Raw genomic sequence first — 25,242 nt, forward strand, 5'->3', positions numbered from 1 at the left:
TGCTATGCTTTTAACTATATGACTGCTTCAAGCAAAGGCATAGTTTCTGCATATTTGAAAGCAAGTTCTCCATTTTTCTGACTTTTAGAATTCCCAGATATTGTGTCCTTTAGTTTTTCTGAATTTGGAACTAGTCTTGCAGATGCTGGTAGCCTAAATCGGATTTGTCTCTTATGCTTGTCATGTTAATTGTCTTGTTAATGACACTTTCAGAGAACTATAGGAAAGATTTCACTATCTTTTTCCCAAGGCATAACAGCTAACTTAGAGCCCATGGCTTTGTATGTATAGTTATGATTATTTTTTCTCTGGATTATTCTGCAATACGCAAACAACTTCTGCTATTGTAATGTCCAGTCACAAAGTGAAAACCGACACTTCATTCCTTCCTTATATTTAATTCAGTTGCTGTCTTTAAGTAAGTTTGCAATCCATTTGAAGATCACAGATCTTCTAAAGCCACATTTCAGATTTGTGAAACAAAAGCCAATAAGATTACAGATCACCATGATTATGAGTGAGTATAATTTATTCATTAACTGTTCTTTAAAAATACACTACAAAATTACATGCAATTACAAAATTGGTAGCAAGAATAGTATTGCTGTGGAGACCTAAGAACAGGAAACAATTCACTCTGATGCTGTAAGGCACTATAAATAGACCAGTGGAGCTAAAAATGCTAGAGCTTTTGTATTGTCTTGGCTTGAAGCTCTGAAATTGAGCTTAGGATAGCAAGATGCTTCAGCAACAGAAAACCCACATATTCCTTATAAATGACTAATCTGGTATGTAATCAGACGCTATTGGTCTCCAAGTTTGTTTCCCTTACGCAGCTTGCCTTTATTTACGTCTTTCTGGTATCTTGTGATCCAACTGGTAATGTCTCAAATGGGTTGGTAATTAATTGTCATCAGTGTCAAAAGGTTGCCAAGGTAGGTTTGGTTATTAGCTGTGGTTGCAGCAAAGATGCAGAAGGCTTACATTCTGATTATAAAGGAAGCTTTAACTTTTTCAGAATTTTAAGGAGTGTTCGGATGGCATTGGATGGGGTGTTTGGTAAGAGCATAAACGAGCACAGCCCCCAGTAAATAACTCTCTTAAACTCCTGTGTGTCCGCAAACCTGTCTTTAAAAAATCCAGCGTTAATATACAAGGTCAATTATTCTAACTACATGGCTAGATATCCTTGTAATCAGTGCATACCTGCTCAGAGCAGATTGTCTGGAGGTATGCTATTCTCCAGGAAATCCATGACAAGTCCACAATATTTCTAATATGACTGCACTTTCTTGGACAGAAGGCAGATCTTCATAGGTCACTGATTTTTTTGATTGGCGTTTTCATGTAGCGTTTTGCCTAATACTTGCCTATGTAGGGCATACAAGATTTTAATTAGACTTCATTTCAGTGAAGCATTGGATTTGGTGCTTAACCACAAGTATGCAAATACCCTTATTTGAGCACAAATATTGTGTTAGAGTATGAGCCTTGAAGAATAAAACTTTTGGATCTTACTTAATAGAATTGTTTTGTTTTTTTTTTATTTGGTCCAGGAATGCATCCATCAAAACTTTATTATTCCCATTTGCTAGAAAATAGTCAAGATACTTTTATGAAACTGAGTGTATTTTTCAATTTTAGGCATTCTCTTCCTGAAGATGCAGGGAGCTATTTTGATGAGGAGACAAGAGTTCTGGAAGTTCCAATGACAATACTGATTGCAGATAAGGTTAGTGATTTTATTATGCTGGTTATCAGACTGACAATAGATGTAAATCTATTATTTTAGTTGAATATTCACTTAATGATATCAAATCCTAGCGTAGTCCTTTACTAGTTGAAGTCCTATGACAATAGTAAAAGGTGCTTAAAGTGATAATATGGAATAGGTAGTTCCTTTAAAATGTAAAGCTTAGAAAATTAAATCCTGTCTACTTACTGCTCATTTATTTCCTAGAGATTTCTTTCATACCAGTGAGTTCTAAGATACCACAGCACAGTCTTTTTATTCTGATCTGTATTGTATTGTAGAAGTAGCATATTCTTAAGGCATACATTTCCTGGAGATGCAGGTTTGATTCTGTTCTAGCATATGGAATTTAAGATGATAAATACAGATTTTTTTGGCAATTTTGTTTACAAAAGAGGCATTTCTTACTGTGAGTCTGAAGTTCAAAATAGATATGTTACATTACTGTCAAGGAATAGGGTAGAAATATCTTTTTTTGTAGTTCTTTTTGAATGTCATTTCAGTTAAATCTTCTGCTTACAATACTACACATACAGTTTTTACCAGCGCTCTTGCATTTGTTTCAGACTAAACCTGTTAATTTTACTGTCCATGCAATTGTTACTACTTCTGATTTGGAAATTAGTCCAGCAGAAATAAATTTTGGATACTGCACAATCTATGAAGCTGTGCAAACAAATGTCACACTAACAAACAAATCCATCTTGCCACAAGAGTTTGGATTTGTGGGACTTCCAGAGGTATGTGGTTATCCCTCCTACACATCTTCTATTAAAATGTATGTAATTGTTGTGAAATTGCCTTTCAGTGTAAGTGTAAATAAATCTTGAGAAGGTTCTTGCAAACCTGTGGAAATACTCCTACCAGCAGCACTGAGGAGACGTGCAGATTTGTTCTGTTACTGATTTGTGTAAATTCCATTTTATGGTAGTATAAGCATTTTCCAAGCAGTTTATCTTATGACAGCAGTACACATCTCCAAGGAGATTTTACTCTTCTCCCCTACCTAACATTAATAGGTTAACTTTATCCTATTAGAATGCTTATTTTTTCTACCAGGAGATCTAATAACAGAATACTTGATGCATTTTTCTTTCAGACTCATAGGCTGCATATATGCTACTAAATAAAACAGGCCAAGGGACATTGCTCTGGCATTGAGGCTGATGGATATGGCATAGTTTTTGTTCAAATGCATAAACTCTTTTTGCTCTCAAAGCAGGGGCCATGTCCAAACTGCCTATTGAGAAACATCTCCTGAACTGTGCCTAGGTATTCCCATGTAGGCTAAAGTAATCATGGGAAACGCCAGTTTCTAGAGGGCTAGGATTTTTTTTAGTTTATTTTTCTTCAAAAAATCAGCTGTTCAAGCTTGATACAATACCATGATGATCACATAAACTGGTTAGCGTGTTGGAATCTGAGGTAGAAGGAACCTGACATTTAATTAGGCATTCTCCCTTCCTCTGCTGCTTTAAGGACTAAACCCAAGGAGTTAGCTGACAGAAATTGGAATCTTCAGCTTTCAGAGTTTTATTTCACAGGATGTGCTTCATGATTAGCTTAAACTGTGCTTGAAAGACATTATTGAATCTCTATCAGCTCATATAGACACAAGACAATGTACATTTCTAGGTACTAAGCTGGTACTTGTCACCATGGTATCTGCACATCACACAACCATCAGCTTTTCAAATTTTTAGGGGAACAGTTGAGATCTTTATCATATTTCATTCAGTTTTTTATGAAGAGTAAACAAACATCATTGAGAAAGGTGATTACCATAGATGGTAAGAAGTCAAGGGATAAGACTGTACAAAAGTCTGAGTTATTAAATTTAAATTTCTGCCTGTCAAGTTATTCTGGAATTAGAATCTTGCAAATCAGCCAGACACTAATCACTAACTCAGACAAAAGCTCCTAATGAAGAAGTTTCTGCTTTCCTGACATTTATGCATTTAATAATATTTTTCTTATCTTGCCATTTTTAAGTTTGTTGAAATTCAGCCCAATGATGGACTTGGAATTCTTCTTCCCCTTGAAAGCCTGACGTTGGACATAATCTTTAAAGCCAACAAGGCAAAAGAATACAACTTTGAACTTACCTGCAAGTCAGAAATTAATAGGTATGTTAAGAAACCGGTTGAGTAATAGGTAATGTGGAAGTCTAAATCACAGTGGATTTCCACAGTTAAGATAAGCCAGTCCAGTAATGAAATCCACTGTGTACTTTGAAAAAGTGACATTATCTGTAGGATATAACTGTGAGGCAGGCAGGAATTCTCTAGTTCACAAGAGTTGCTCAATTCCTGGTTGCTTCATTCTTCATTTCCATGTCTGTCTTTACTGAGATGAATTTTGCGTTTTACTTTCTTTTCCTGTCCCATTTGGAGTTTATGCATGTTACAGATCCAAGCTGTGAGTTTGCCTCAAGTTTTCTTAACCTGCAATGTTCTGTTTACTTTCTCAGCAGAATTATCGAAAGGTTTTTTTTGTTTGTTTGTTTCCTAAAAATGGTTCATTCATTAATGACTAGCAGTGCTACTAAAATTATGATGGCAAAAACTCTGTGATTTAATTGGATGTATTTCCAGAAGTTCACAGAGGAAGAATTCAAATAGGGAATCTTTAGCCAATTGTGCATTAAAAATAGATAGTATTATTGTTCATCTTAAGCCTGCAATGGGAATTTTGCCTAGAGAAATTCTGCTTGAATAGGGACTATAGGATTGGTTCCCTAGTTTCTGGGCTGGTTAAGAGCCTATTTTATGCTGAGACAATTTATGATGTGTTTATTTTTAGACAATTCAAGCTGTCATGCAAAGCAGTTGGAGTCCACCCACCTCTTGAATTGTCTCATTCCTTAGTTCAGTTTGCTGCAACAGCTTTAAATGGTGTATCTACAGCAACACTAAATGTAATAAATTCCCATGTAAGTGTGAACCACTTTACTCATGCTGTCCCAAGAATTGGCAATGGGGAAATTGCCCATGTTGGACCCACTTCCTTTGAATTCCATGTGCCAGAAGACTGTCCTGTGACAATTACGCCTTCTGTTGGGACTGTGTTGCCTGGGAAGGTAAATTCACTTTCAGATGTCAAACTTTCTAACAAATATTTTGATCATCTACATCCCTACAAATGCTGTAGCTTGTAAATGAAGCAAAACATATATTGTATTAAGCATAGCTGGAATATTTTGTATTGTTTGAAATAATGTTTTAAATTGGAATCAAGGGGTTAACCATCAAATCTGGCTAATGCTTTATGGGAGTCGTCACCCTTAATGTTCTTTCCCAGTGTTATCATTGATTTATTTGAAGAACCTTTAAACAACAAAAGTAGTGGTAATGGAAAGGCACTTTAACACAGTGTGCTTCTAAAAAGCTGCAAGTGACCTTATTCTTAGATTCGTCTCATTCACTTGGAAAAACAAAATTGTGTTTATCAAAGTTTGCTGTCAAATATATGTTCCTAATGAGCTTTTTAGGTATAACACATGTATGAGGGCTGAATTCTACCCTTCATTCTTGTCTATGCTCTCACACTCCCAGAAAAGCTTGATTCAAGTGTCCTTCAGACCAACATTGTCAGATCAGCTAATCAGAGAAGAGGCAATTCGGCTTGGCAGAGCAGCTGTGACAAGGGCAGAAATACAAGTAAGAAATGCTAAGAACTAGCACGTGCTGTTGGTCTGTCAATTCCAGTGATTTGTTTTTCCGGGTGGTATTTTTATCCCAAAATTATTTGCATATTAATTAAGTGCAAACTCATGAGCTATGACCCGTGTATACAGGACAAAGTATGACTGCACTATTGCACTGAATGTGTAGTCTATTCACTGAACAATAATTTAATTTTGTAAGACTTTCAAAAGCCTTCCTAGAGCACTTTTTGAAAATGGGAATTGCAGCTAACTGGTATAAGTACTCTAAAAAATGTTATCCCACTTCTTACAGATTGATGGCGTATATGGAATTTATATGTAATCCTATGGTTCAGTTAATTTACATCAGCATCTATGGTCCTCTTTCCTTATAAGAGAAATAGATAAAATTCTAATGAAATATACAGTGTTTTAATCATCTGCTGCAGTAGGGAAACTGTTTTTTTAAGATGGAGAAAAACATTTCCATTTTAATTTAATTTTACCTTTTTAAAACTGTAACAGCTACTGTGTCTACTGCTTGTTACCCTAATCCTATTGCTGTTATCTTGCTTTGTTCACTGCATCATCACATTGTCTCTTAGGTTAATAATTTTAGTAGGAACTGGTTATACAAATTCCTCAGCACTAGAAATCTCACAGTGTATAATTTCTGAGGAGTGTCCATGTATATTTACAGACAAAGAAGAAAGATGAGAAGAGAGAGACGAAGAAACTAAGCATTTCCTCTATCAGACAGCAGTCTTCCAGACAGCTTGCAAGAGAAAGAGGCAGTAAATACCTGACTTCTGTATATAGTTCTGAGCAACCAAAATCCGAAGAGAAAAAACCTAAGTAAGTCAGTAAAAGCATCCTCTACTATATAGGCAACAAATAGCCTTTTTAAGTGGTTTAATAGATCTACTAAACCCTACAGGTGGACAAGAAATCAAGCTATAGTGAAGAAATACCTTTAGTCATATTGCAAATGCTTTTAATACTGCATTTATGCCACCCAATGGTAACCTCTCAAGTAAGGCAAAGGACCCCTTTATATGCTTCAGGGCAATTGAGGACTTCAGAGAATGTATCAGAAAATATGAGTCCATCATATTAGCTGGAAATGTAACAATGGTGTAAAATAAACCTTTTAAATGGTCATTTTACAATATGCATAGCTCACTGAGAATTAATATTAATGGCACATGTTATCTAGCAATTTGGATTCTTAGATGCAAAATCTGATACTTGAGGTCCCTGGTTTAGCATATAATTCAACTTTTAGAACCATATTTTTGCTGAATTTGAGGAACTTGGAAGAAGTGTTCGAAAGTAAATACATGTTTAAACACCAGGCATTTGGCTGCACTGGGTACTAGTTATTTTTGACTAAAATCTCATATTCATTGCAACCCATTAATTATAATTTTAAAGTACTCCTAGTACAAGTCATAAAAATAAAATCCATATTTGAAAACTTAAATTATTTTAAAATATTGCTAGCGATACTGTGTTATAGAAATGCAATCTGTGATGTGCGTATATGCATCACTGAAATGATGTGGAAGTACTAGATGCTGGAATACTTAGGTATTCAAAGTAAGGGAATCATACTGAGCACTTTCTCATCTTTAGTATGACATCAAGTATCTGAATTTGTAATTTTTATTCTTTTTGACCAGAAAAACAAATCACATATTCAGTGGAACAGATTCATTATCGTGCATCAAGAGTTACATAGTTTTACTGTTAAGTTTCATTTTGAAAGTATGAATAAGAAAGAGTAAACACAAAGAGCTCAGCAGATATCTATTTGATTTTTTTTGTTCTGTCCCTTACTAAGATGAATCTTACTCCTGGATTTTCTAGTTCTGAAGCTTATAAGGCAGCCCAGGCTTTCCTGATCAGGAATTTCAGAGGGAGGTTTGAAAAATACATCATACCCTGCTTTGTTGCAAGTGGAGATACTGATGGAAAGAAAAGCTCTGAAGATCTAAGCTGCAGGTATTCTACAAGCAAATAGCTTGAAACAAGATATTTATATTTCATGATAGGTCAGAAATTTCAGAGGAAAGTGGTAGGCATGTTGTTTATTCATTTGGAGGAAAATTTTGTTTTCTGATCTTAATTGTTTATGGTAGAAACTCATGCTTACACCCCACTAATTTGATATTAATTTGTTAGATTCTTATCTAAGCATCTTAGAGAATAACTGTATGAATAATTTAATAACCAGATGTAGTTCTGTTTAGGCATACACAGGAGTAGGAGCAGCCACCAAAAAGTATACATTTGTTCTGTTACACCAGTTTAATGATACCCTGTCACGTGAACAGAATAAGAACAGATTTCTGACACTAGTTTTTTTTGTGTGATCTAAGAGCAAACACCTCTTTGCTATCTCCCCAGCCCTTATAATACCTTGTATCTGGAGCTGCACTGTCCAGCTGTAGCACCATCTGTTGTGGTCACTTCAGATAATGGGAAAAACACAGTCAATTTTGGTGATGTCGCAATAGGTATGAAATTTGAATTCAAGTTTTGTTTTTTTTTCTGTCTGTCTTTAATTTCTTCTGAGCATAGTTTTGTTATTTTCTTTTACATTGTTTAGTTGATTTTCACAAGTCAATATAGAAATTAGCCCTGTAATAGGCACTCAGATGGAAAATTAGGAGCCTATCTGACCAGCTGAGGCATGTAAAAGCCTGCTTGATCCTGAAACATGGAATCAGAAGCCCTACTAGTGACTGTCCAAATTTGACCAAACATTTTGGTGAGCTTTGACTATGTATTAGCCATATAAATGGAATAAAAGTTTAACACAGGTAGAAGCAGAAGTAAAAAGGAGTAACGATAACTTGGAGTGAGCATCAACAGTTTTTGAAATGTTGTTTTCATTCCTGTTAGGCCATAGAAGAATTAAGCAAATTACAATACAAAATATCTCCCCAGAGCAGCTGGAAGTATCCTTGTTTGGAACATGTAAGTTAATCTGCTGTTCAATTGCTGTTTAATTTGATGCTGTACCAATAGGAATTGTTTGCTGCTAGAGCAGGGAGGAGATAGAATATTTCAGACTTAATATACGTCTTTCAGAGTAAGACAGGAGGTGATGTGAAGAATATATTGGACAAGCCTAGATGACCCACTGGAAAGCTAATTCTATTCCACTCTTTTGACTGCAAATACTCTGCATAGAACCAAATTTGAGGAGCACTTAGCACTTTCTAAGCAGTAAAAGCTACTGAAAACAAAGCCAGCTTCAATACAATATGGCATACATATGAAACAGAACCAACAACTCAATTTGTGCACAATACTTCTCTGAATTTCTGAATATCTCGTAAGAAGAGGCTACTACCTTGGCTTTCACCTTGCCTGGTTTAAGTTGTGTGGGATAGTATGGGAAAATGTCATTATCTCAGATCTTAAGGTGTTAATGACCCATTCCGGACAAAAGCTGGAAATGGAGTTCCATGGAGAGCTTATTAACTGGAAAAGAATCTTTTGGCTACTTGAATTGTGTGCAAAAAACTTAGGTTAATTTTTCTTTTCTCTGAGTTAGTTACTGATCTCTGGAAAAGCTTGTAAGTGGTTGGGTAACACCCATCTTTGATTTGAACAATACTTAGAATCTGTTCTTATATCTTTTCCTCCAATTATTGTTTATAAACTTGTTTTTCCTTGAGTTGCACTATTTTAGCTAGGATTCTCAATTCTGAATCCCAGTGGTCCCTTCTTGTTGGTCAGACCAATTGGAATGCTTCAGCCAGGGGAAAATAAAACTCTTATCATCTCTTTTTGTCCAAATGAGAATAAATGGGTGAGTAAAAGAAATACAATGGTAAGGGGAAAAAGAAGGAAGACGAAGATATAAGGGGCTGTGTAATATATATACACACACACACACACACACACACACACACACACACACCCTGACTCAGATGTGTCTACCTAATAATAAGCAAAAATTTGTTGCCTGTACATAGCCCCTCCGAACATTTGGCTCTTTGTCCATGAACTGAATACAGAAGTTTTGTAGTAATGGTCCATTCTAGCCTGTGTGTTCCTTCAGCAAATGGGCTGACTAATGGAGACATCCTTCTTGGCAGTTTTTTGAAACACTGGACATCTGGACTGTAAAAACTAATCTAACCCTAAGCATCATTGGTTGTGGGGTGATGCCATCAATTGTCTGCTCTGTGGAAGAAGTACTCAATATGGGATACGTCATAGCCAAAGAGAAAGTGACTTCCACATTCAAGGTAAATCCTGATCTCTCTGTGAACTCTGTGCTGAACTGGAAAGCCTACCAGCCATTTTTGGAAGTAGGAAGAGGACTTCTGTAGTTTCCACCCTGGTGGAATGTAAGGCTGAGTAGCTTTAGACAAAAGAACATACTTTAAAAGTGCATCTGGCAGAGTGATTTGAGGCTGAAACAGTTTAAGGTTGAAGGTAACAAAGCTCTGTTAGGAGGATCTCTTCAGCTGGTTTTGCATTGCCTGCAGGATTCTGCCTGTATAAAAGAGATGCAGTACCACCTATAAAAGAAAAAGAAATGCACCTGTGTGATCTTTTCCTTAGCTCTAGCCATAATGTAGAGGGATGCAAAGCCAGAAATGGCTTCATCAGCAGTAATATCAGAAATATTTGCTCTCTTTCTTTATTCTCTCCGTTACTGCTATCCCAATTGAAGCTGCTTTTTGTGTCTCCACAAAGGGCAAGAGTAAAATAGGTGAAATGCAAACTGGTCCTACAAAGAGCACATGAGGGTCTATCATGGTACAGTCTGGGGAACAGTTTAACTGATTCATTCATTCATTCATTCATTCATTCCTATACTGCAAATTCACACAGTCTCAGAAACGGGTCAAAATCTAGGCATAACTTTTTCCTCTTGTCCAAGCAATATGCAATGATCAAAATGCATTGCCTGCTGCAAGACTCTGAGGAAGCTGGTCCCTATTGTTATAGGGAGGGGGCAGGGATGGGCATGACACATGGATGGCAATAACCCACACATGCTTTGTATAGCTTCTGGGTACAAAATAGTGCAGTAATGCAGAAAAATAAATTCAGCCAGTCTACAGAATGTGGATCCTACAGGCTTGAGAACCATTTTTCCTAATGGAAATATTCTTCTATAAATTAATGTCATCAGATACAGAACACTTCCACACTGAACCTGAGATACTCCATACAACTGGATTCACTTTCTTCAACAAGGGATAAAGATCAGCAGAGACTTCCCTCCTTCATGACATCATCTTTGCAAAGAACAGATTTTGTTGGTAAACTTCTGTGGGTTTGGGTTTTTGGGTTTTTTTTTTTTTTAAAGACTCATAAAGTACCTAATAGCAGCAATCCTGTTAAATCAGCTACCAAAACCTGGGTCATCACATGGCTATAATTAAAGACATAATTTTGTTTCCCCAATAGGAGCTGTACTAATTCTATCAATATGGGTAGCTGTAAGTTTACACAGCCTAAGCAAATATCCTCAAGTAAGGAATTACTAATATTTGAATCTATTTGCCATTCCAACAAAAATAAATGAGTTTAATGTATATGAAGTTAAACAGAGCCATCCTCCTTATCATTGTTTCTGTTCACCAGGAACACAGAACTATAATGGTTTAAGCGTGTTCAGTGTCTATCCAATAGAAGGAGAAATTGTTGCTGGGAAGAGCCAGGATTTTATTGTCACTTTCGGTCCTGATCATGAAAGTCTATACTATTCTGACCGTCTGAAGGTTGTGCTCTTTGGCAAGGTGAGACAATCCAGATATCTGGACTATGAAATCAAAGTCTGATGCATGACTCTGTGCTGATGGATCTTAGTAGGAATTTCAAATAATTATATCTAGTGGACAAGTTTTGTAGGGAAATGTATTGTCTTTATTAGATTCATTGATACAGGTAGGAGATGGCAGGTTTGGGGCCACTGGCTTTCTTCAGGTTTTAAATATTCAGTTATTCATTTATGAATTTATTAATTTGTAATATAATGACTTGAGATTCAGTCCCATCTTCTACCCTGCTGTCCCCACTGTGTAACTGAGAGGTGATGGGAGCTATGTTGCTGCCATACTGTTGAGCACAGCTCCATGTGGGGTCTCTACAAATAGCATTTAATGGCAGTGTGAAAGTGGAGCTACACCCGCACAGTGCAAACTGGCAGGTGCACTGAATACCAGGAAGCTGCTCTGCTGTCACTCCGCATGAGGGAAGAGGTTTCCATCTGTAGAGCAGCAACTGGGCTTAGACAGAGCCAAAATCAGGATATACTGGCTGGTAGCATCACAGATGGCTTACCACCATGTTCCCAAAGAGGTTGAGCAAAAGTTAATGAAGAGTGCTAACTAATGACCATCAGCAGGTACTGCAAACACAGTAGAAACTGGTAGTGAGCAAATAAGTGTGGTTTTTTTTTTTTTTTTTTTTTTTCTCCCTTGGAAGTTTGTAAAAAATTATTTTTGGAATTGCAAGCAAGAGTGAAAATCAGAATAAGATGAAGATGTATGGAGGCTGATCCTCATTCACAAACTTTAGCCAAGTTTGGCAGCAGATAAGTTTTGCCTGTTTTAGTGGCTCTAGTGTAAATAGCTTGTCCAGTACCCTCCTAAGGCACATTGCCCAAAAATGAAAGTTGTTTAAAGCGAAAGTGCCTGACTGCACAAGGCAAGGGGAAGAAGCAGGATTCTTACATTACAGTGCAGCGCCTCTTGGCATTAGTATAGGCAGATTATTCAATCATTTTTGTGCAGCTGGTGCCATTGTGTCAGGATTGTAGTTATATCAGTAGTTGAGCTGTAACCTCCATTTGCAGCATTCTTGTCTTTATATAGGAAATAGCCCATGTGATCCACTTAAAGGGTGCAGCAAGATATCATCTGATGTTTGTGGAAGGGGGAATTCCACTAGATGTGCCCACAGAGTCTTTGGCTGTAACATTACCTATATCATCGCAGGAAGCAGCAAAAGGAGGTAATGTGCTGCCACTTGGATTTTATTGAAAAATAATGAATGATAAGACATAGGCTTATTCCTCATTCTTTACTTCAAGAAAAAGTAAATTGAGGATAATTTTTCCAGAATCAGAATGAATAAGTATTATAGTATAGGCTGTAATCACAACATTAAAAAAATGCAGAAAACTTTCTCCTAAGGAAAGATTTTCTCTAAATTTTAATACAGTCCTCTCTTAATGAAGATCATCTGTCTTTGCAACTTACCTTGCAAAAGGCTACTATAAATCCAATAATACTACAAAGAATTACACTTTATTTTCTTTCTGCTACTTCTCTGACTTGCATTAAATGTTTCTAAAATTATCTCACATATATTAACATATTCAGGACTCTCCTGATTATACTGTTATGAATTCAGAAATAGACACACTTTCAGGACTTGGAATTTATCCTCATTATTTAACTTCTGTGGACAGGATCTATGTTCAGAGACAGTATGTAAACAACACCTAGTTACTAAGGTATACAGGAGTACAAGCACACATAATACACAATTAGGAATACAGCACTCACAGAATGTATGTGCCATGAGGCTGGAAGATAAGCATGAAACCTAAAAGCAATTTATAGTTTGCAACTGCAAATCATGAAAAACCTCCTTTGCTTAATTCTTCACTAACTTTGTAAGTTAAACTAATATCTTTATCTATGCCAGGTAATGAATTTGCCAAAACATCACCTTTGCTTTGAACCATCTTGATGTAACTTATGCCATTCCAGACTGATAATCCTTCAGTTTTGACTGTTCTAAAGTTTACTTGATTCATATCTCTTTAGAGCTGCAAGAACCGGTAAAGTCCATTCTCCTGATCCTGGAGTACATTGAGGGAGAGAGTTCTGTAGTGCCAGCAATGACAGAACTGAAAGTTGGAGCTATACGGACAGCTCAGTTTTCATCCAAGAAGGTGAAGAAAAGTGCAGGTTTATGTCAGACACTGTTAGGAACACTGACACAGTACAAATGGCTACTAGTTCCTCCTGTCAAAACTGAGCATTAGGAACTCTAAAATTAAAAAAAAACAACTTTCATGTTTTCTGCTAAGCTTTACATTATAAAAGCATCAGTGTTTGGAAAGAGAAAAAAATTATTTTCCACACATTAACAAGAGGAATCAGCATTATTAGCATTAATACATAGTATTAAAAGTAAGCAACAAATTAATTTAACAGAGTCTTTCCCTAATTCTTAAATACAGAAGTTTGAACACTGAACTGAATTACGGCTCTGATCATTGTAACCTAATGCTTTAATTGATATTTGAGGTCTGTTGTTTTTTAAAAAAAAAATTTTTACCTCAATTTGACTTGTAATTAATGGCATTGTTTGTTCAATGATAAAACAGATTGCATTCCCAGAAAATTAAATTTCATGTAAAGAGTACATTTTTCTTAAAAAAAATCATAAAATTCTCTATGTTCTCTCATTTTAATGTAGTATTTCATGACAACTAGACACAGTGAACAAGATGGATGTTTGCAGCTTCAAAGGGCAGAAGCCATTTGGCAAGCGATAGGCAAAGTTATATAGCATTTGGGCAGTGCAGCCTTTAAACAAAGTCATTGTGTATGAAGGGGTTGAACTGTCCTAGTGAGGGTACGTTGTATGTGTGTTTCTCTATTAGAACGTGGAGTTCAGTTTTGATAACCTGCCACTTCTGCAGCAGAAGGGATTCACCATTGAATCTACAAAGGGAACAGTTGATCGTGGTCAAGTAAAATGCATCAGTGTTTCTTGGGTGCCACCTGCTGACTTTCATGTAAGTTACAGTTGCCAAGGCATGTTTTTAAACTGGAAGTGAATGTGTGACAGCGGTATTTTCATGACTTGAAGGAGCAACGCAAAAGCCGATCTTCAAGATGTCAGCAGTGTGGGCTGCTTTGACACATTAGGATGACAGAACATGTGTAGTTACCAAAGGGAGTATAGGCTGGTAAACACTAGTGTGGGAATAAAAGACAGGAATCATGTATAAGTTGGAGGCTTGCTATCTCACCTCAGACTTCCAGTCTTCTGTGTGATGAGAAGAATGAGCACAGTAACTTGCTTACAGGACTTACAGGACTTAACCTCTCACATGTCATTGTATTATATAGTACCAAAAGACCAAAACATGGCTGCTGCTGTTAAATAAAAGGCACTGCTTTGATCACATTGATGAAAAATGAGCTATTTAATGTCCCCTATGCAGTAGTTTGCAAGGAAACCCGCAATACTGCTGACAGAGCTAAGTACATGGATCATTCTGTTAGTGTTCACACTTCTTTTGTTGGCTCCCTTTTGTTTTGGTATATTTTTCTCCACGAGGATTCGGTGGGGTCTGTTTGGCTTCCACTTTATGAACTGCTCTATGAACCCTATTTCCCTGGCTGCTTCTGCCATTTTTTATATTGCAGAGTTTTGGTATGAGTTCCAACTGAGTACAGGACTGGGATTGCCCCTCCTGATTCATCTTCATGAGTATTCATGGTGATTCAAAGAACTCTATCTCCCACACTTTGTCTTGAGCTGTGTGTGGGAATGGCAGAATGAGTGGCTTGTTCCAAAATTAAAAGGCTTCTGTCATCATGTGCAGAAGGCACTAGTGTTCCTGGGATGACATATGAGATTGACTCAGTGCCTTTTGGTAACCAGAACTGGTTGTTGCACAAGGTTTTGCACTAACTCATGGCTAACAGCCTTTGTTTCTTTCCTGACCTTCCCTGCGACATACTGTGTCAGTGCCGTGCCCAGTTGTTGTTATGGTTGTAACCTGGTGACAATATCAGTATCACTCTGGAGATGGAATGCTTAGTCATTACAACTTATCACAATATGAGCATTCTGTGAAGATATGAAAGACTTAAGTGGGAAGAGAGGTTATCTATAACTGGTACATCTTACAACTGTGATGAAAAATACACTGTTTAGAACTGGATCAACTAACTTGTTCTATATACAAAAGAAACAGGATAGCTTCATATGTGTATTATTTTTTGTAGGCTGATAGTCCTCAGATTGTGACAACCCTACTGACATTAAAAGGTGACATTAAGGAATCCTATCAAATCTTCTTCATGGCAAAAGTTGCATCTGCATGTACTCCCACTAAGCAAGGAAAAGAAGTTACATGGAAAGGAAGATGATGGAAGCTTATATTATTGGCAAACCATTGGATCTCAGTTGGAAAATGGAAGATTGTGAGATTGTTGCAAGTATGTGACTGGGGTAGGGAGGCAGGAAGGAAGGTAATGTAATATTTCTGCTTTTCTCTACAAAATTGTGTATGAACTCTGGCTCCACTAGTTTTACTTTCAAGCTGATTCTGTGACACTAACCTCATGGTAGAAGGAGGAATTAACATGGGGAAGGGGGGCTAAGTAGATACATCTGCTGTTAATCACAGTGCCTTCCAAAGGCAGGCATTCCTTCAAGAAGTGTATCTGTTTTTACTTCTAGAAGTGTGAGTTTCAAACAATGTATTTTTTTTTCCAACTTCAGATGCATTTTAACAGATGTGGAAAATACTTGTTTTTTTCTGTTATGTTTAAGATTGGAATAAACCTTTTCATTCAAGTCTCCTCTAAATCCTATTGGAAGTCATTTTTATAATATACTCTGAAGTCCTCCTGATGACATATCAACAAGGAAATAGTGACCATGCTGGTAACTGAATCACACAGTTTTGTTAGACACTTGCCATTTAGCATGGCTGTCCAAGAGCTCTATATTTCTACATTTGTTTTCCTCTGAATTCTGACTTGTTTTTTTTTTTCTAGCTATTGGAGGAGTTGGAGTTCTCCATAGGTATAACTTCTATCAGAGAGCAGTAGCCGTTTCAGGGAAGAGAAAAGTACAGAGCCAGCACAATACAGGGAAGGAAGGCAGCAGAAACTGAAAAGCACAGATGATCCGTTAAATCTTATGTCACTCTCTTTCACAGATTATAGTAAGTCTGTGGCAAAATACCCTGACCACCATTCCAAAGGCTTATTGCCATTTGGTGCCATGTAGATGTTAAAATTGCTCACTTAGATTATGCAGTAAGAAAATAAAAACAGTGAGACCATTTGTAAATATCACTAAGGTAAAGGGGTCAAGTTAATCACAGTGCAGGAAAGAGAAGTAAAGCAATGGTCACAAGAAGTATTTCAACTACTTTCCCACCTATATAGAAGCAGCCTGTATAACACTGATGAAAAAGCTTTTTGTTTTTCAGAGGCAGGGTATGTTGGATTCATTCAGATCTGTTCCCATTTAATAATGGATCAAATGGCTGAGAAGTTACTTGACTTCTGCAGACTCTTGTAACCATATAATGTGCTGAAAATAAACATAACATTTTCTACCAGAAAACAACACACCCATTTTAGGAATCTTCTGCTTTGCAGAAGCCAGGTACAATGAACTTCAACTGCAGATGGGAAAGCATCTGGTGGATTAAAAGAGCAAACAATTTAAAGAACGTATGCAAAGACTGTCACTATGTTGAAACACTGTAGAGGTCACTTGTAATGATGAGAAAAAGAGATGGCCTGGTAAATAGTAAGAAGGAGCATCTGCAAGAACTGGGAGATCCAAGCAACAGTAATTCAAGAGAATGACAAGAGGAAAACAATGTCAAACTCACAGTTTAATGAGTTAAAAGCTAAAAGTAAAATGTGAGCCAGAAATCCAGATAAGATTTTTTTTGTTAAGTTGATCTCACACAGATGTGTGTGCACACGCGCGCATCCACCCACCCACCAAAGGAATAATTTTTGCCCTGGAAAATGACATTTGACAAAACCAAAGAATTTTACACAAACATACATTTCACTAAATTTTTTAATATCATTGTTTCACTATTTTTATCTTGTTTTTTTTGAATTAAAACGTATAAAACTTGTATATCATATTAAAGCAGAAGTGAATTGCTTCACAAGACTGATACTATATTTTAAAAACAGAAAGTTCCAACAATATTAGTCTTAAATTTTGGAGTTGTTTTTCTAGATTCAAATGAAGTTTGGGTATGTTAACATTTCTTGCAAAACAGTTTCAAAATTTTAATCTTTCTCTAGTCTCTTCAATGTAACAAAGAGTTTAGCAGTAAGAAAAATGATTTTATTTTAGTGCCACACCTATTAAAGCATAAACATCTAATGATAAACAGTGAAACAATAAGTATGAAATTAACGTAATAGACTGATGAGACAATAGTTTACAGCAAATATTCCTATGTTCTATTGATAATCAAAGTGCAAAAGAGTAATGAGGGTAAGACTCAGGCAGGGCAGTTAAGTTACAAAACTCAAGCCACTTACCTGGATAGATATATTTTTTTCCTCTGGATAAAAAAGAAAAAGAAATCCCTGATGTCTTCATTGCCCCATGGTTCTTTAAACAAATAAGCACTTTCTGAAAGAAGGCAATCATAAGTGTGTATATACAGTCATTAGATGTACCATCTCAAGAATAAAAAGCACTAGAAAAAGCCATGGAGAGGAAGTCTAAGGAATGAGATACTGTTATAAAATGTTTTTCCTTGCACTGAGTTTCTCTCTGGTTGAATACAGGAGAATTCTGGGCTATGTAATGCCTCCTTAGTAGTGTGTTCACACCAAACAGCTTGAAAGAGAATGTCATACACCAAGGTCCATTACATACACAGCACTTTATTAGATACGTTCAGTGCAAAGACAGCTAGCTGGTTACTACTCATTTTATTTTGCATGTTTCTTGCTTAAAAGGAAGAGGAAATACAAATAAGTTACAACTTGTTGTGATAAACAGTTAAATCTCTAACAACAAATAAGGGGCAAAAGAAAATCATATGTTGAGTTGTCAGTTCCCATAAAGGGATTTGCCCATTTTGATTTATCAGTTTCTAGGAGATTTAGCTTGCCTAATAGCATTGGCCAGTTTTGGCCAATTCTGAAGGAATGATGTTGCAAACCATAAGTCTTTTATGATTGAAGAGTTTCATAAGGAAGGAAAGAGAAACAGAACAAGAGCTCTACTGCACATATCAATAAACCTTTACTACTTATAATGCTGTAAGAAAAATTGGTGACTTAATACCATGTCATGCTTGTTCAGGTTGTTGGATGCAGTTTAAATTCACTTCCTTTAAACAAAGACTTTCTAGCATATGAAGCAGAATGAAAAAGGGTTTCAAAGGAGTCTTTTGAATAACAGCAGTTCTGGTTTTGTGCAGTGACTCATGTGCCAGTCACTGGCAGGAGCTGAAAGGATAACTCAGAGCACAAATTTAAAGCTGGAGTGAGACATCACTGCAGATTTTAGAGCCAACTTTTCTTGGATGTGATTTGGAACTTGCAACAAGGTATTTTAAAACAGATTGTGCTACTAAACAAAAGACACACAGAGGCTGCTACGCCAGTGTTCATAAGCAACAGCTGGTTTTGGACTGTGAGGGAAAAGGACATAACATGAAAAGAGATAAAAGCAGAGAGAGTATTAACATGAACTTCGGAGCCACATTTAAACATCTCCAAAAGTTAGATACGGGGTTTTAGTGCAGCCCCTCTCCATGGAAAAATGGGGTGGAAAAGAGATTAGGGGATTAATTAAGGAAATTAAGAGCCACTATTTGAGGTTGTTGAACATCCACACTAGAGAAGCAGCAAGATTTAACTCTTTTGGGAAAAAAATATTACTCTCAGCACTCTGAAATAAGAAAGCACACAATAAGCATTTTTTACAGACTATCAGCTTGCCTTCCTTGGAAAAAAAGTGACTAGAGGGTGCAGTAGATGATGGAGGGTGAAGGGAAGAGTCCGTGGTCCTAAGTTAAATCATTATGGATTGATACACTGTTATCATTTGATAAACATCTGGCTCTCTTTATCTTTTGTAAAGGTCTAAGCATTCATTTTGTTCATTATCACCTGAATTGATTAAAATAACAAGGAATAAAATACCACTGCATGACCAAAATTTAAATGAGAAAAAAAATTAACAAAAAAGCCAAATTAAAAATCATTAAACCAATCAGAAGCAGCATAGCAAAGATACGTTTCAAACAAATTGAGTATCGCTAGCATAATTCTGCATCAAATACTTAAATTCTCAATTAGGATCTGCATTCAAATCCTTCCACAGCTGAATCCCTTAGGCTATCTAAGTATCCCTTAATTCTTTTTGGATGCAGCACTAACTGAGCAATGTAAGATTTCAGACTCTCATCCAAAGACCAAATCTTGGAATTGTTTCACAGCTTTCAGTGGGAATAAAGTATATTGTGTTTGTGAGTTAGCATTCAATGTTTTAGACTCAGTTAAGAAGTTTAGAAACTGATACGGTAAACAAAATATGTATAATCCTGGTTAAATAACATAAAATGTTTCATGATAGGTCCAATAGCATGTGCAAGGGACTGGAAACTAGAATTTGGGATTATAACCATGGATTTATCACCCACCTTCCTCCATTAAATTGGGCGTGTGCCTCAGTTTCCACAACTGTGAAATTATGATATACGTAGAGATACTGCTTTTGTCTTGTCTTATTATCTTAGTCCAGATTAAGACAGGATTCTAAATGAATTTAAAGTGGAATAATGATACTTCTGCTTTTTGTGATGTACTTCATTATTTATGAGTTACATTCAATACAATAAGCAATACTGTTATGATTACCAGGCTATCATGAACTGGGTTAAAAGTTTACTCTTTTGCTCAAGTGCTATGGCAGGTGTGAGCTATTTCTGCCAGTTAGTTCATCAGTGAGCAGATGGGTTCATGGAAACAGCCTCACCGTAGGGAACAATTGAAAAGTTCTTGGCTGGATCCAGAAGCTCTTTATGTAAGTGTTAGCCAGGCTAGTAAATAATGAAAGTTTTGTCCTAATTAGTAGTTTTTGATGGAGTATTTCTATAGGATATAGCCTGCCATTTTTTAGTTGTGTTTTTTTTAAGGAAAAGATATATTTCTTCCAGGAGAAAGAAGTAGCATATGAAGGCTGCCTTGCACTTTTTTGTAAGGGTATCAAAACATATACAAACAGGTAAGGAAAAAAAAAATCAAATAGCAACAGTGTTTGTTTCTATCTTATATGCACTCTTGCAGTGTTTTTTTTTTTCTTTGAAATACTTGAAAAATCAGCACTGACAGAGCAATTTCACAGAATTGCAATATGCAGTTCTACATCATTGTACTAGCGTAGGTTTTTGTCTCAACCTCCTATGCAAATACATGCACAGTTGCAAAACTGTCTAGTACTCTTTGCGGTCACCTAAAAATATATGATATTCTCTTGTTTTCTCTTGAAGTTAGAAATATCCTCTCCCTCCGCTCCCAACAAGTATTACAGGGGTGCCACAGGAATCAAAGGGGCAAGATAAAGGAAAATAGTAATTGACTTAAAAGGAATGCTATACTCTGTTTCCTGTGGTTCCAAAAATGACAGGAGCTTGCACTGAGATACCATGAAAAACTGAGCCTTGCATAGTAAGCTGTTTATTGCTTCTCTGAAAAACTACAGGGTGGTTGTTACTCCAGTATGAAGACAATGAAATTACAAGAAGTGAAGTGGATGGTTGAATTTAAAGGCAGAGATAGAATAGAATACCAATGAAACACCTGGTTGTTATTCTTTGAATTTGTTCTGCTATTTAAGGCTCTTGCTGCTATGCCTGATCTGTGTGCCATTTAAACTGTAGATTGTGGAAAGAGACAAAAGAAAGGAGGAATTCATTCTCTCTCGAAGTGGCTCTCAGAAGATTCTTTAGCTGAAGTTTTTCCTGTTAGACACCCTGAGGGGCTATACAGGACAAATCAAAAGTGTCTTTCTAGGAAGAAGCCTGTATTATCATGTAGCAGTAGAATGAGACATGAACCCAGGAAGCGGTAGGTTTCTCCAAAAGGGTCATACTCTTTAATGCTCAGATTCTTGGAAAGTCATTTACAACACCGCAAAAGGAGTTCAAAATGATCCCTGTGTGCCATGATAAAGTTAATACTCACTGTGTCTTGATTCTAACTTGGTATAGAAAATGCTGGTTGACTCAAATCAAGTTGTGAAACTTCCCAGTGCCATTAAATGGTGATCTCTAGAGCAACACTTAGCCAAAAGATCAGAAAATAAAAGCCTCTTTATGAACAGTCTACCAGAGGTATTCCTTTCTCTGAGTAGGTAACTCCATGCCTGCTTAGTTTAAAAACAAAGCTCTGCTATAACAGAGCTAGAAAAACAGATGAGATTACTGTAACTGGTTTCAGGCTATGAGAATATGGAGTTGTTCAGCTAGTCTTTCAGCTCTTAATGTTTAGAATGAAAACAAAAGATTATGAATGCAATATAGGAAACAATGGCTAGAGTCAAATGAGGATTCTCCCTCTTTCAGATTTTTGGCCGTGCTGTGTCAGCCACTGGTCAAAGATAATGCAGGTTGTTTTTAACCTCATCTTCCATCACTCCTGTAAGCTCTCTTAAGCAAAACTATCTATTTTTGCTGTGTACTTCTTAGTACAAAGAACCCTGATTATAGTTCCTAGCCACTGCTTGTTGCATGTTTTAGTTATCTTCTGGAAACACAAACGGTCCCAAAATATGCATAACATCTGTTATTTATTTCTGGGAATGTTTTCAAAATGAACATACAGGATTCTTCTACAGTAACAGCCTTTAAAAACATTGTGATCAATGAGTTCATATTGGCTTGGCTTGGCTTATGAGCCATAACTCTGGATTCTCCCAGAGAAGACCTGCAAATCACCAATTCATTTCCAATATCAAAATGAGCAGTCTGTGATGTGGCCTAGATGTCAATGACTGTAAAGAAGGAAAAAGGCACTGGGAAGCTAAACACAGATTTGCTCCCAAGCATAATTGAAGGGGGAGGTGTCACAACTGAGCAGACTGATACTGAGCAGGACTTTGACAGAAGCCTGTGTACTTTGTTTCTGAAAGGTATGCAGCAGTCATGCAAATTGGAGATGCTTCATTCATTTCAAAGGAGTCCTGCCAATTTAAACATACATTTAGTATATTCCTGATCTTAACAGAACTGCACAATAGTCTGTTTGTCTGACTTAAATGGGAAAGAAGACCTTGTAAAAAGCTTTATATTTTCAGTATTTTTTAAAACATGTATTTTTCACGATGTTTGGGCCTTTCCAAAATGAATTGTTTGCTCTTCAACTACCTGTTTGATCCTGCGTAGTAACAGAAGTTTTCACAAGAAGCTTCTCAGAGCACTTTCTAAAACAGTCCATATCATGAACAAAGGAGGAATTAATGCCCTTCAGACTAAAGGGCTTGATATGCCACCTGTATATGATTGGTACCTGAGCTGCGCAGGAAAAAACTCTAATGCATTTAGTGAGAAATATTCCAGATATAGATTTAATTTAGGTTTAAAAAACTATCCTTACACTGAACTTGAATGCCTTTACACTTTTCTTACTCTTTTGATTAGTACAAACATGAATCAGAACCTCTGATGCATTGTTATTGTCTCAGCTGCCAAAGACCTGCATATCCTTTCAATCTGCTAAGAGATGAGAAGAACTTGACAAATGCTCATTAATCTCCTTTGTCCCTCCTCTTCCATAAAACCACCGTAATGGAGGGAATTGGAGGAGAGCACTCAGATTTCTAACAGAAAACAATGGAATATCTAAACTGGTATTAGAACTAGAAATGGAGTATCCCAAATCATTCCAGCTTGCTTATTCCAAGTTTTTGAACCTTACCTTCAGGGCTGGAGCGAGCTCTAAGTGCAAACCACAGTGTGGTGCCTGTTAGTCTATTCATTTTAATACCTTAAGTCTCTATGGAGGTGAGACCTAATCAACGCCAAAGAGTCTTTTTATGATAAAAAGATGGAGGAATAATAAAAAAAACCCTGAAAAATAATGTTGTGAAATGATGTACATCCTTCTATTTAACAATGTTTGAATATCTAAGGCCTACTCTAAACCCACTGAATCTGAGAGACTCGGAATAGCTTCAGTGAGCTCTGGATGAGGCCACTGAGTTGTAGGAAATTGGCAAGTCAAGCACACAGTATTACACTAGTGCATGAGAAACAGAAAGTTAAGCTGACAATAAAGAGCAACTGCCATTGCCCAGTCTAGCTCATTGTCTGTACCAGATGACTTAAAGGTAAACAAAGGATGTAACCAAGTTTTAACTGCATTCTTAAGACTTGATCTTGCAAACACATATGAGTAATTTCACTGACTTGAAATGAGCGTAAGGTTCTGGATTCCACCGGTCAAAGCTTCCATGCTTAATCCTAAAATGTGTATTCAGTCTCTTCAGGGTGAGTGTTGAACCATGAGACTAAGAATAGGCTGTTATTTCTGGAGCACTGAAAATAAGGAAAACTATGCTTGCAATACACCAGCTGATTTAAGAAAACCAATGTTCTGTAAGGCACTTACAGAATAACAAACTTTCAGATTTCCATTTCGCGAAAGAAAAGACTGATGTCTTATCTCAGGCCTGGAAACTAATCATTACATTTGACTTTCTGGGGGCATAGTGGCTGATCCTTCCGGGACTGTTTATTTCCTGCCTCAGTGGATTATCTTCATTCTTTTGGCCTGTGTAGTTCCATGTGCCCAGCTCTTGTGTGAAGCAACACTCAAGCAAATGAGAGAGGCAAGATGTAACGGGGGAAAAAAACAAATTGCCTGATGTGGGAACACAGATCCATTGTAAAACATAACACTGGCATGCAGAGTATGCTTCTTCATCTGGAACGTAAGTAAAATTTAAAAGCAAAAGCACAATTATTCTTTTTTTGCAAAATATAACCCTCAGGTGTTCTACTGTCATTTAACTGAGAATTATCACATTTCACCAAGGGACAGAAAACAGTGGGATCCTTTTCAGAATGAAAGAACCAATCCTCTGATATATTTGCTGCTTGATTTAGCATTTAAATGAAGCTCATCAATCTGTAGAAGAGTAGAGTAACTAGGTTTCCCTTACGAGAATCTGACAGAGCTTGCCTCTTTGATTAAGCTGACTGAAGTGGCAAAGTCAGGGCCTAAATCCTGTACCCTACACTTGTATGCTGTTTCATCATTGGGACTCTTTACTTGCCTAAATCCCCATGCTTATGGGCCTGGATATTGAGCAAACAAGCCAAGGAGTCAACAATAGATCTGACTTCTAAAACTGAAATAACTAAAATGCATTTTATTTAGATTAACATAGTTACTTTTGCTATATTTTTAATAGATACTGTGCCTCTTTAGAATCTTCATAATGCAATATTGCAACAAGCTGATCAAAGATGTAAACTGTTAGACTAATGAAAACTTAGGAATTCTATTTGGATGCTCCTACCTTAACAATTCTCATGTACAATGGATACATCTTAAAGTAGCTTCTTGATCTCTTTCTCCAATATAGAAAACAGAAAATTGGCTGAGATGACTGACTACTGGAAACAATTTCGCTTGCTAATTTAGACACTCCAAGATGAACTAAAAACAGTGAGTTTGTATGTAATTCCTTGAGAATATCAGGTGAAGACAACTGGGAGAGCTATTGTATTCTGCATGAATGGTTTAATGTTGAGTTCACAACTACCAGAAGGTCAAAACAGCAGCTCTAGTCTTCATGCATATTATCTCTTAAAAACAAACAAAAAAAATTCCTGTTCAATAAAAAAACCTAACCTTCCAAAGCAGGTTAGCAACAATCATAGTGCATTCTGTATTGAAATTGCCAGGAGATGCTAAACACAAAATCTTATGTTTCTGTTTCAGTGTTGTAAGACTCTAATAGGAATGGAGCCCACATTGTGAGAATAATATAGAAAATGTACTCTCCAAGATGTATCTAAGTTTCCCAGGAGATGAAATTTTCTCCT

The 25,242-nt window shown here is 36.6% G+C and overlaps 1 protein-coding gene across 7 annotated transcripts in view; it reads left to right on the forward strand.

Annotated features, from left to right (window-relative positions):
- CFAP74 (cilia and flagella associated protein 74) overlaps positions 1 to 15,983 on the forward strand; it is a 53,789-nt gene extending 37,806 nt beyond the window's left edge. For 6 of the 7 annotated variants that reach the window (XM_067311191.1, XM_067311193.1, XM_067311188.1 and 3 more), the window contains 17 exons: positions 1,645 to 1,732; positions 2,320 to 2,493; positions 3,746 to 3,879; positions 4,556 to 4,832; positions 5,308 to 5,412; positions 6,100 to 6,254; positions 7,269 to 7,403; positions 7,809 to 7,918; positions 8,307 to 8,362; positions 9,103 to 9,222; positions 9,512 to 9,664; positions 10,561 to 10,690; positions 11,016 to 11,170; positions 12,248 to 12,386; positions 13,208 to 13,335; positions 14,053 to 14,187; positions 15,410 to 15,983. In XM_067311191.1, coding sequence (XP_067167292.1) covers positions 1,645 to 1,732; positions 2,320 to 2,493; positions 3,746 to 3,879; positions 4,556 to 4,832; positions 5,308 to 5,412; positions 6,100 to 6,254; positions 7,269 to 7,403; positions 7,809 to 7,918; positions 8,307 to 8,362; positions 9,103 to 9,222; positions 9,512 to 9,664; positions 10,561 to 10,690; positions 11,016 to 11,170; positions 12,248 to 12,386; positions 13,208 to 13,335; positions 14,053 to 14,187; positions 15,410 to 15,553 — 2,338 coding nt within the window. In that variant the 3' untranslated portion in view covers positions 15,554 to 15,983. Of the gene's footprint in view, positions 1 to 1,644; positions 1,733 to 2,319; positions 2,494 to 3,745; positions 3,880 to 4,555; positions 4,833 to 5,307; positions 5,413 to 6,099; positions 6,255 to 7,268; positions 7,404 to 7,808; positions 7,919 to 8,306; positions 8,363 to 9,102; positions 9,223 to 9,511; positions 9,665 to 10,560; positions 10,691 to 10,838; positions 10,904 to 11,015; positions 11,171 to 12,247; positions 12,387 to 13,207; positions 13,336 to 14,052; positions 14,188 to 15,409 lie in introns of those variants that run through there. The other variant, XM_067311195.1, reaches the window with a different exon arrangement.
- Positions 15,984 to 25,242: the final 9,259 nt, after the last annotated feature.

The sequence above is a fragment of the Apteryx mantelli genome, chromosome 26 (genome assembly GCF_036417845.1).
Source record: "Apteryx mantelli isolate bAptMan1 chromosome 26, bAptMan1.hap1, whole genome shotgun sequence".
Taxonomy (NCBI): Eukaryota; Metazoa; Chordata; class Aves; order Apterygiformes; family Apterygidae; genus Apteryx; species Apteryx mantelli.